The 12,774-nt window shown below is 39.8% G+C and overlaps 1 protein-coding gene across 48 annotated transcripts in view; it reads right to left on the reverse strand.

Moving 5' to 3' along the window:
* LOC110526035 (calcium/calmodulin-dependent protein kinase type II subunit beta) overlaps positions 1-3,965 on the reverse strand; it is an 87,111-nt gene extending 83,146 nt beyond the window's left edge. For 21 of the 48 annotated variants that reach the window (XM_036980212.1, XM_036980245.1, XM_036980198.1 and 18 more), the window contains exon 1: positions 3,597-3,964. In XM_036980212.1, the coding sequence (XP_036836107.1) occupies positions 3,597-3,658 (62 nt within the window). In that variant the 5' untranslated portion in view covers positions 3,659-3,964. Of the gene's footprint in view, positions 1-3,596 lie in introns of all 48 variants that reach the window. The other 27 variants (XM_036980244.1, XM_036980241.1, XM_036980239.1 and 24 more) reach the window with 4 other exon arrangements.
* Between the last annotated feature and the right edge of the window lie 8,809 nt (positions 3,966-12,774).

A 12,774-nucleotide genomic window follows, 5' to 3' on the forward strand; every position in this document is an offset into this window, starting at 1 on the left:
TGCGTCAACATTTCATCCAGTGATCCTAAAAGACTATGACCAAAAATATAGCTTAGTTTTCTTTATTTACTTACCCCATAGCCAGAATTAGCGTCGCTGCTAGTGAAACAATAGGAATGGTAGAGCCTATGGTAGGATGCTTAAAAAACCATGCCCAAATCCTCAGTCCCTTCAAACCAAATGGTATAGCAACACAAATACCATAACAAGTTTCACATATAGAATGTGGATATTATAGGAATTCTGGTATTTATAGAACGTTTCCTGTAAAATAACTATTTTCAGAGAATACACACCAATACTGCACTATGTGTACATATAGAGGGTAGCTGGTTTCTGAATTACAGTGAAGTATTCATACCACTGACAGACTTTTATGAGCAGTTTTGACTGCAACTAAGGATGAATGTTTGATTGATTAAAAACAAGTTGATTGATAAAGTCATTAAAAATAGGAAGAATTTAATAAACCACCGTTGGTGCTATGATGACAAATATACCTCTGTGGTCAAAATGACCCCAGTCGGTTGTATGAAGGTGAACCCAAGCAGGTGATCTGTCTATCTGGTCAAAATCACTCCAATAGGTAGGTACCCCTTCGCCCTCTGGTAGTATGGATATTATGTCTCAAATAAATACTTTAGCATTTCTCTAGAAAGACTACCTTTTAGAGCATACACACCAATACAGCTCTGGGTGTAGATTCAGAACATATATGTGTTCTGTATTGCAGTTCTATCAAGCCTTTACAACATTGGCAGACGTTGTACACCATTGGCAGATTTTTATATGCACTTAAAATAAGGTTATTTTGGTTTTGAATACAGCCATATGATACGTGGTATAGAAAAGTACAATCTTAGGTGAGTACATGGAGAGCTATATCTCTGCAGATTATCTGTTTATCTGGTCGAAATCACTGTTACAGGCCCCCCTTCACCCTATGGTGGTACACACAAAATGTTTTCGAAAAGGGTTCTTCAGCTGTCCCCATAAGAGAACCATTTTTGGTTCCATGTAGAACCCTCTCTGCAAAGGGTGAATGTTTAGAACCTGTAAGCAAAAATAGTTACTCAAAGGGGTTGTCCTATGGGGACAGCAAAATAACCATTTTAGGTTCTAGATAGCACCTTCTTTTCTAAGAGTGTTTGGACAACATACACTGAGTATACAAAACATTAACAACAGATTTTTCCATGACAGACTGACCAGGTGAAAGCTATGATCCCTTATTGATGTCACTTGTTAAATCCACTTCAATCAGTGTAGATGAAGGGGAGGAGATTTTTAAGGATTTTTAAACCTTGAGACAATTGACACATGGATTGTGTTTGTGTGCTATTCAGAGGGTGAATGGGCAAGACAAAATATTTGAAAGCCTTTGAATGGGGAATGGTAGTAGGTGCCAGAACTGTGTGTCAAGAACTGCAATGCTGCTGGGGTTTTCACATTCAACAGTTTCCCCTATGTATCAAGAATGTCCACCACCCAGAGGACATCCATCCAGCCAACTTGTGTGTCTGACTCTACAAGGTGTTGAAATCAATCCACAGGGATGGTGGCCCTTGTTGACTCCAGTGCTTCACACAGTTGTGTCAAGTTGGCTGGATGGATGTCCTTTGGGTATTTTACTATATTATTATTTTTTTTAACTAGGCAAGTCAGTTAAGAACAAATTCTTATTTTCAATGACGGCCTAGGAACAGTGGGTTAACTGCCTGTTTAGGGGCAGAACGACAGATTTTGTACCTTGTCAGCTCAGGGATTTGAACTTGCAACCTTTCGGTTACTAGCTCTAACCACTAGGCTACCCTTCCGCCCCGGTATAGATGAACGGACCGGTTTGAGTTTTTACTTTACTTTCTATGATGATATTTCAATGTTTGGTTTGTTAAATGTGATACACAACTCCAGCACATATAATGTCTGTTTGTATAGTTTTACTCTGTTTGCTACTTCTCTCTCCTACGTCTCTACGTCTCTCTCCTGCTGCTGCATTCCGTTAACCTTCGCCCAGCCCTGCACCCTGTCACTCAAGAAGAGAGCCGTTGCTGGACCACAGAGTCACGAGCACTTTATAGATTACCATTAGCGGCTAACACAAATCATTTTAGCAATAAACAGGCAAACAGTCGTTTGCAGACAGTAAAGTACACACACTAATAGTGTAATTATAGAACGCTTGTGGAAATCAGCATGTCACCAACATTGCTGCATCCCTCTGACCATGCAGAGGGAATATCAAGAAAGTAAGAAAGTGCTTGTGACTCCGTAATCTAGCAACTGCTCTCTTCTTGAGTGACAGATTTGTTGCCCATATCATGCAGCATGGTACAGTGTGGAAATGATAGTAAAAGTGCAGGAAATGCAGAAATGTATGAAAATGCTGAAAATTATTTTTGGTTTGGAGTTGGATTGAACAGTATAAATGGAAAAAGACCCATTGAAATTACTTATAATTTATGTGTTGCCACATTAGGTTCAGAGGATACTCCGAGAGCATATTTAGAACTTTTAGTATTCAAAAACATAAAATACCATCAAAATTATAGATATTTTGTCCATATCTCCCAGCCCTAACAGAAACACTAAACAATGATTTAGAATGTTCAATTGATTAAAAACAAGTTGATTGACAAAGTCAATTTAATAAACCACTGTTGGGCTATGATGACAAATATACCTCTGTGGTCAAAATGACCCCAGTCGGTTGTATGAAGGTTAACAAAAGTCCCCCGGGAAGAACATACCATGTGTACTAAAGGTAGTTTGTGTCTGTGAATGGGCTACTGACATAATATGCATCAAACTCAGAGGTTCAGGTTGTGAAAAAAACACATGAAAGTTAATTTGAGATTCATTTTCAATCGGCCTATCTCAACCGAATCTCATCGGTGAAAGAAACGTTCGCTCCCTGATTTGAATACTGCTAGGACTGCTTCTTGAGCTGCAAACAACAATTATCTGCAAATAAATGACAAAATCGTTTGAATTTGGTGAAACGTCCCTGCAGAAACATTAGTAGTGGGGCGAGCATGTCATTCTGGTCCATGCTATTTATTTAAGTGCTTAAAAACATTAATTTCGAATTACAGCTTTAAAACTGCAACATTTTCTCTAAACCGCATGGCAAAATGTGTAAAATAGCATGAGATTAGCAATGAAACTGCTAAATTTTCTCTGCGGGGGCTTGCTCGAAAGTTGCAGCGCAGCAAGACACCAAACAGCCGCCCCATTTATATACAGCTCAAAATGTCAGTCTCCCGGACCGCTACCTGTGGTTGTTGCCTTCTGATAGGGTGATAGGGGGGAGCCAGGGAGAGAGAGCTCGCAAAACAAAGCAATATTACCCAATGCCTATGGAGAGCTTTGTTTAGACGCATTGACCAACTATTGCCATAATATTTTAAGAGCGCAGGGAACAAGAATCTCGTGTGTGTGTGTGTGTGAAGAGACAGCGTATTTTGAGCGAGCTGTCACCCTTGCCTTGCGCCGCTGTCACCCCGAAAAAGACCACCGCATCAACACAAACCCGCATCCACACCCACGCAAACGACAAGTCAGCGACTGCAAATTACCAAAACAAACAGGCTTACTTTCCCAGCTCTTCATATAGCTGAAATTCGTCCGTGAATCGTGTACAGGTTGTCGCAGCCATGTCTCCGTATCTCGTGCTTCTCTCACGGCTGCTCCTTTGCTTGATATGATCCTCCTGCGCGGTATGTAGCCAAATTCTTCTCAAAATACGAGTGCTCTTTCTGCGCTGCAGGCGACTCAAAGATAACCTATCGGCTGCCGTATAAGGGTATGGTTGTGTGCGTCTCAGGTGGTTGTTTACTCTCGTCTCCCCCACTATTTTTCTACGGTAGTGTACTGTATCGTTCCTCACCAGTTCACTCGACTGTGCAAAGCGAAGCGCTCCAAAGCCCTATAGCTCGATCTGCTCAGCGCTGCCCTCGATTGGGCGCTGCGCTTAACTGCGTGCCTGGGTAACGTAATCGCGGCGCCAGTGCTTCCAAATAGGGACAAATGTAAGACCTAGGTTATTTGTGTTTTGCGTAAGGCGCATAATGTAGATTTCACTTCAGATATAAAACGTAATGACAATGTAGTACAAACAATAGCCTAATACATATATTATGTTAACCCTACTGCTGTGTTCCAGTCGAATTATAAATTCTCTCTGAACAATGTAGTTCGCTTAATATGATTGTCATGAAGTTCCATGACTTTGTCCACATAGGGCATCTGAACACACAATATAACATTTGATGATTTTCATTACATTTTGTGTATTTTATTTCACCTTTGTACACCTGTGGTGTCAAAAATGACCGATCATTAGAAATGAATGGGTGTGATTACTGTATAAAATTGAGTTCAGGCACATGCCCATTCATCAGATGGACACACTTCCTCTCCCAGACCCCCTCATGCATGTGTGTTTGAACACACACACACACACACACACACACACACACACACACACACACACACACACACACACACACACACACACACACACACACACACACACACACACACACACACACACACACACACCTTCTTGGCTTCCATGGCTACCCCCACAGGAACCTTTCCCCAATAGAATCTTCCCCCACGGGAACCACACCTGTTGGCATTCTCACAAACATTGTTTCAATAATACATAGAACCTTTCTCGCAGCTCTGGTATATAAAGCTTTTTTGAGGCCTTGCTCACAATTCATTCTGTGGCAGCACAATAACCAAACGATATATATTGTATGTGAGGCTCTTGAGCATATCTTTAATCATGACACTTGTGAGGAGAGAGTCCTTGTTAAACTTTGACACAAAGTAGTGTGTGATAAATAGCACAATATATTTCATCTGAATATTTGTTACGAGTGCCTGGACACAGCCCTTAGAATTGGTATATTGGCCATATACCACAAACCCCCAAGGTGCCTTATTGCTATTATAAACTGGTTACCAATGTAATTAGAACAATAAAACTAAATGTTTTGTCATACCCGTGGTATACCATGGCCTTCAGCCATTCAGAATTCAGGGCTCAAAGCACCCAGTTTATAATTAAGCAATAATGCATGAGGGGGTGTGGTATATGGCCAATATACAACAAACCCCCAAGGTGCCTTCTTGCTATTATAAACTAGTTATCAACGTAATTAGAGCAGTAAAAATAAATGTTTTGTCATACCTGTGGTATACGGTCTGATATACCACGGCTGTCAGCCAATCAGCATTCAGGGCTCTAACCACCCAGTTTATAACGCAGTAATGCTGTTATGAAGTCATTTTAAAACAAATAATATCACATAAAACATTTTGTAGATATGTCGTTACAGTCAATGGATAGCCTACAGGTGATTGTGGTGTGCAACACTTACAGTAAATCATGTTGCTGTCAAATAACTTCCTTTACACATGTTACAGGATGTGGTCCAAGGGCTGTGTGTCTGACTTGATAGAATACTGGAACAGTTTCATTCTGTTGTCACATTTCTAACCAAAGTGAGCTTAACCAGAGAGTTTAGAAAACCTCCTACTCTACTATATTTGACAACTTGCATGATCCACATGATCCACAACTAACCAAATCGTTATAAAGTTGTTTTTCCCGTGGTTGTTTTTCCCGTGGTTAGCCAGCCTCCACTCACCATATGAGTCTCAAGCTAACATGAAATAAAATAAAGTGTTAGAAATAAATGGTAAATAATGTATTGTGTAATTTCATTCATTTTTTATTGTAAATAAGAATGTTTCTAAAAACCTTCTACATTAATGCGGATGCTACCATGGTTACGGATCATTCTGAATGAATCGTGAATAATGAGTGAGAAAGTTAGACACACAAATACAGTATCATTACCCCCCACCCCCACAAATGCTAACCTCTGATTGTAATGCTGAGATGTTAGCATGTCTTGAGGTTATGATATTTGTGCGTCTAACTTTCTCACTCATCATTATTCACGATTCATTCAAAATTATCCGTAATCATGGTAGCATCCACATTAATGTAGACGTGTTAAACATATTCTTTCTTATTTACAATAAAAGTGACAAAACATTATTTACCATTCATTTTTATAGGGCCCAACATAATCTGAAACACAACCAAAACAAACAGCAAATGCATCCAACAAATTTGTAGAGTCACAAGCTTGATGTAGTCATTGCATACTATGAATATGGGACCAAATAGTTAACTTTAATACACATAAGTGAAATTCCCAATACTTTTGGTCCCAGTCTACAGTCTATGGACAAGGTATGACAGCAAATCCATGATTTGGTTTCGTTTCACTGGCACTGTTTCCACATGCTAACGTTTCAGCATTTGTGGCAGAAATCCCATTCAAGTCATAAGACCAATATTAGCATTTTTCACACATCATCTCCAAATCCTTCAAAAAGTATCTACAATTTATTGTGAAGCTCAACAAAGTCAGGTAATAGATGTTTTGAACATGATGTGTGAAAAAGGAATTCACTGTCAAAGACACCTCTGGTTGACAGATTTGCATATCAGGTGGTCGGCATCACCAGCCATTCCATTAGAGAAGTATGAGAACAGTCTCTCAGTAAACGTGTCTTTATGAGTGTAGATGTGTCATTTCTTTGGTGTTGTAGAAGGATACCTCCGCCCTGATAATCCAGCTGCAGTCTGATCCTCTGGGGTATCTTCTTCGGAGCGAAATCTACAGTTACCACTCCTCAGTTGTACAGCCAAGGTTGTGAACCCCTCAGATGCCAGAACCTGGGCATTAAACCTGTTCCTCTCTGGGTAGTCAGGGAACTGCATGTTTTGGGCTAAGGTGTTTCACACTGGTCAGATCATCAGACAGTGAGAGGCAGGGGTTTGCAGTGTTATATACTCACAGGAGTATATTTGATGATCCCTTGCATCTTGTCCCAGACTCTGAACTGCAGGTTTCCCAAGTGTTTGGGCATGTCTATCAGCGCTTCTGAGACCAGCTGAGGATCTGGCAGTGTGAACTGGGCCCTGGAGCTTGTCTGGATGTGTTTGTAGCTCTTGAGGAATGGCACCTACTGTTTCAGGAGTTCCTGTTTCACCGCAGAAATGATTGGTGATCTGGTCCTGAATGTTCTGCATCTCTGGAGATCATCTTTCCCTTCCTCCCTCAGTGCAGCCTGTACCTCTGTTGGGTGTCTCAATAGAAAACCCACCTAACTTTATATTACTTAAACAAAAGGACTATTGTCAAAAGTCGATTATTACAGTTGATCAGAAAGCGCTTCTCCGTTAAAGAACGACTGCCCCTGAAAACCAACTAATCGCTTCGAAAACAGCCTGTGAGTCAGAAACATTTATTCTAGTGTCAAAAGTGACTAAAGTGTAAATAGGATAATTTTACTCATAGTCAGTCTCGTCTAAAACTGAGTTTGGAACCTAAGTGCGTCCCACGTAATTTAAGGTAAGATTTGGATTGTAATTATGGCAACAGTTCATGCCCCCTTTTGCCATGATCCGCCTGTAAATCATCCAAACATCAGCCATGGTGGTGAGTATACCAGTAGCTAGATCAAATTGTAATAACATTTTTAAATTAACTAGGTAAGTCAGTTGAAAACAAATTCTTATTTACAATGATGGCCTCCGGGGAATAGTGGGTTATAACTGCCTTGTTGAGGGGAAGAACGACATATTTTTACCTTGTCAGCTCGGGGATTTGATCCAGCAACCTTTCAGTTACTGGCCCAACGCTCTACCCGCCTCCCAAAACATTTCCTTCAAGCCGGATCAAGGGCCACTTCATTGCTTGACGACTTTTGACGTGAAAAATGAGTGCTACGAAAATGAGAAAAGTGGACTCTGAATGTTGTGTGCTTAAAGAATGGACAGCAAAATACTTTACTAATATTGGATATAAGGCGGCATATCTGGTATGGCAAGAAAGTGTTGCCGCTTTTAAGGAATATAATCTTGATCGACGGTTTTATTTTTTATATAGCACTGGATGCAGCTATTAGCCAACTTAGGTCTGACTACAACAGTGCACTAACTAGCAGCAACAAACCCAAACCATAACAAAACATGTCACCGTTGGTTGCATAGGGTAACGGTGTCTCCGGCCTGAATCTAATCCAATCTGGAGTCACTCTACATCTGTAAAGCATAGAATTGGTTTCCAAACAAGATAGTTATTTCTAAAGCTGTGTTTATAATTGAGGGATGATGACAATCGTTGACCCTGTTTTTCTGTTAGACAAATTGCACAGTTGGGTGCCAGACTGATCGTTTGGTCATGAACGGATGCCGGAACTTACCAAAAGGAACAAAGGTATCATACCGTGTCCAGAAATGTCATTGCAATGGTTTAGCGACCTCCAAAAATAATAGAATTCACTGCTAAACACAGTTTATCACAGCTTATCAGGCAAGACCTCAGAATAAAATTATAATGCGACACAAGTATCCCTGTGCCACCTCCATTTTTGTCAGTGTCCCTCAACTCCTAAGAGAAAGACACTCCATCATGAGGCCTCTGATAGTGACCTGAGGTACAGCCCTGATGACACAGAAGGCTTAATCAACAATGACAGGTAGTGTGTTATGTGAAAGATGTATTCAAAAAATACCCAGTTTGATAAACTAGTAGGCTAATTCCCCAGCCAAGCAGATACAACTAGCCATTTTGGTTGTGAAGTGCATTAGCAAAAAGCTTCAGCCTTTCTTTAGAACAAAATGCAATTTACCACTTGGCTGTCTATTATATTACCCTGTCACAGGCTCTCCAAGTAAACACCACCTAATAAGATTGCCTGCTGCAGTTTTTCAAGAGATATCCAATTTGCAGCAGAACATGCAGCATAGAGAAGACCAGCAATGGAGCCCTCATAAGCATCATGTCGACATGCCCTTGGTGTGAGCATTCCTATGAATGGAACAGTATTGCCAAGGTTCCGACCAGCAACCTTCACCTGTCAGCGGCAACAGCTTTCACAGGCTCATCATTTGTATAAATACAGAATGTAACCTACTTTGACAAATTAGATAACACTATTGTGAAGTATAATTATTGTAAGCTGATATTTTAGAGGATAGCTCAGCTTTAATATTGCAGATATATTGTGGCATCTGTCACTGTAATTGTCTGCATAATTCCCAGTCCCCAATACATATTTTAAATATACAGTACCAGTCAAAAATCTGGACACACCTACTCATTCAAGGGTTCCTTTATTTTTACTATTTTCTACATTTTAGAATAATAGACATCACTATGAAATCATGTAGTAATCAAATCAACATATATTACGTATTTTTCAAAGTAGCCACCCTTTGCCTTGACAGCTTTGCACACTCTTGGTATTCTCTCAACCAGTAAACACGTGGAATGCATTTCAATTAACAGGTGTGCCTTGTTAAAAGTTCATTTGTGGAATTTCTTTCCTTCTTAATGGGTTCGAGCCAATCCGTTGTGTTGTGACAAGGCAGGGTTGGTATACAGAAGATGGCCCTATTTGGTAAAGGACCAATTCCATATTATGGCAAGACCAGCTCAAATAAGCAAAGAGAAATGACAATCCATCATTACTTTAAGACATGAAAGTCAGTCAACATTTCAAGAACTTTGAAAGTTTCTTAAATTGCAGCCGCAAAAACCATCAAGAGCTTTGATGAAACTGGCTCTCACGAGGACCGCCACAGGAAAAGAAGACCCAGTTACCTCTGCTACAGAGGATATGTTCATTAGAGGCAACTGCACCTCAGATTCCAGCCCAAATTAATGCTTCACAGAGTTCAAGTAACAGACACATCTCAACATCAACTGCATGAATCAGGCCTTCATGGTCAAATTGCTGCAAAGAAATCACTACTAAAGGACACCAATAAGAAGAAGAGACTTGCTTTGGCCAAGAAACACGAGCAATCGAAATTAGACCGGTAAAAATCTGTCCTTTGGTCTGATGAGTTCAAATTTTAGATTTTTGGTTCCAACCGCCGTGTCTTTGTGAGATGCAGAATAGGTGAACGGATGATCTCTGCATGTGTGGTTCCTACCGTGAAGCATAGAGGAGGAGGTGTGATGGTGCTTTGCTGGTGACACTGATTTATTTAGAATTCCAGGTGAAGCTGGTTGAGAGAATGCCAAGAGTGTGCAAAGCTGTCAAGGTAAAGTGGTGGCTACTTTGAAGAATCTAAAATATATTTAAATTTTTTGGTTACTACATGATTCCATGTGTGTTATTTCATAGTTTGTCTTCACTATTATTCTACAATGTAGAAAATAGTAAAAATAAAGAAAGACCCTTGAATGAGTAGGTGCCCGAACTTTTGACTGGTACTGTAAAAATGTGCAAATATTACACTTGCCTTTCATCTTCTATTGTCATTCACAAGCCAATACAGATATGGTACCCATCAGCATTTTGTCTGGTCGTACATGTTAGTCGTCATCCCTTCATATGATGTCCCATATGTCCCGACTCAATAAAAACAAAAAGACGAAAAGTAAGCCTAATCTTTTATAATTTTCATGCTGAGTGCACGGCCTCTCTGTTCAGACATCTGTATCAGCCTATATTTTAGTCAGGGGACTCCATGACAAGCTCTCTCTTCTGTCCTTCATCTGTAGAAAAGGTAGAGTTGATACATACAGCACTGATTACATTGTCAATGGTTGTTAGGTGAAAGACAACTGATATCTGGTCGTAGTTTGACATACTCAAATGTGACCAATGTGAAGTGGGTTTGGTACCTGGCCACATACTACCTCAGCCTTTTGCTCCTGATATGGTAGGGAGTTCCCACAACACTACTGAATAACAAATCCACCAGGTTTTTTAAGTAGCCTGTGAATTATTATTATTATTAGTTTTTAAATCACTCAAACACATATTGGGAGAAATTACTTTAGTTTGGAAGTAATTATACTAAGAGTGACTAAGTGCAGAATAGATTGAGGCCAGTAATGCTGACGCCGTGACTATGCAACCAGCATTACATTGCTGAGTGCTTGCTGACACTAATTTGTATCATGTTAGCTAAAAAGACTGGCACTCAGGCTAGTCGAATACCATTTTTACATTTTTTTTTTACCCTAGAAAATACATAATATATTTATGAGAACAAGCATGTTGTTTTAGCACTAGGAGCAGACCTTATAGGCAGGTGCAACGTTAGCTATGCAAATCTTCCTCTATGACATTACATCACATAAGCTGTGTTTGAATTCTCATACTAACCGGACTATTTGTGAGGTGAATTGAGCAGATCGTATGCTTATCGGTCATAGTGTGGATATAGTTAGTATACATAAAGTTCCTGGATGTCGTACTAAATTTGCCAATATATGAAGTATACACGCAGAAAATACAGGCTGCGGTCTTATGCCCTTGGGGGAATCCCTGCCGCCATCTTGGAGGGAGGTCCAAATGATTAGCCAAGCAAGGGAAGTTTGCAACGTAAGCCCCTCAGCCCTCGTTTTTAGTCGGCTTTGCGAATGTACAATTATGTTCACTCCGGGGCCTGAACCTCCCACAATTCAATACATGTACATTCGGTAAGAAAAGTCTGCAAAAACTTACAAACAAGATCAATGGAGAAGTCAACATACAAGTATAAATAAAAGCAAATGCAAATAAGTTAGAAATTGTGCTACTAATGCACATGACGGCACAAAAACGTTTTGTAAAAAGTTAATATGTTTTTGTTTGGTTCTCTTTTGGAAAATGTATAAATAAAACATTTCCCTTTTTCAGAAGTTCCAGCTAGGCAGGCTAACGTTAATTAGCTAATTCATTTGCTAGCTATCATACAGTAGGATTATATTAATAATTATATATTTAATATAAGTAGACATGCACTCAATTGACTGTAGCACATATAAAGCACCCACAAGCTACCGGTGGCTGAAAACAATCATCGTGGGATGAACGAGTGATGAATTTCCGGCCAAGGGTGGTCCATTTAAAAAAAGCATTGCTTCCTCCATTGCCCCTTGCCGTACACGTGTGGTGTGATTTACGGAGAAAGCACACCATGCGATTATGTTAGGTCAGTGCCTAGTCACAGAAAACCATACTGCCATTTTCCAGCCAAGTAGAGGGCTCACAAAAGTCAGAAATAGCGATTAAATTAATCACTAACCTTTGATGATCTTCATCAGATGGACTCACAGGACTTCATGATACACAATAAATGTGTGTTTTGTTCGATAAAGTTAATCTTTATGTCCAAAAACCTCAGTTGAAATTGGTGCGTTGTGTACAGTAATCATTGTCTCAACAAACAACCGGTGAAAATGCAGAGAGCCACATCAAATTACAGAAATACTCATCATAGAAATTGATGAAATATACAAGTGTTTAACAAACAATTAAAGATAAACCTCTCCTTAATGCAACCGCTGTGTGAGATTTCAAAAAGGCTTTACGGAGAAAGCACACCACGCGATTATGTTAGGTCAGCGCCTAGTCACAAAACCATACACCAATTTTCCAACCAAGGAGAGGTGTCACAAAAGTCAGAAATAGCGGTAAAATGAATCACTTACCTTTGATGATCTTCATCTGGTGGCACTCCCAGGTCTCCATGTTAGACAGTAAATGTTTGTTTTGTTCGATAATGTTCCTCTTTATGTCCAAAAACCTCAGTTTTGTTGGTGCGTTTAGTTCAGAAATCCAAAGGCACAATGCGCGCTCTCAACATCAAGACGAAAAGTCAAAAAAGTACAATAAAAGTTAGTAGAAACATGTCAAACAATGTTTAAAATAAATCCTCAGGTTGTTTTTGTCATA

Source organism: Oncorhynchus mykiss, chromosome 6 (genome assembly GCF_013265735.2).
Source record: "Oncorhynchus mykiss isolate Arlee chromosome 6, USDA_OmykA_1.1, whole genome shotgun sequence".
NCBI classification, from domain to species: Eukaryota; Metazoa; Chordata; class Actinopteri; order Salmoniformes; family Salmonidae; genus Oncorhynchus; species Oncorhynchus mykiss.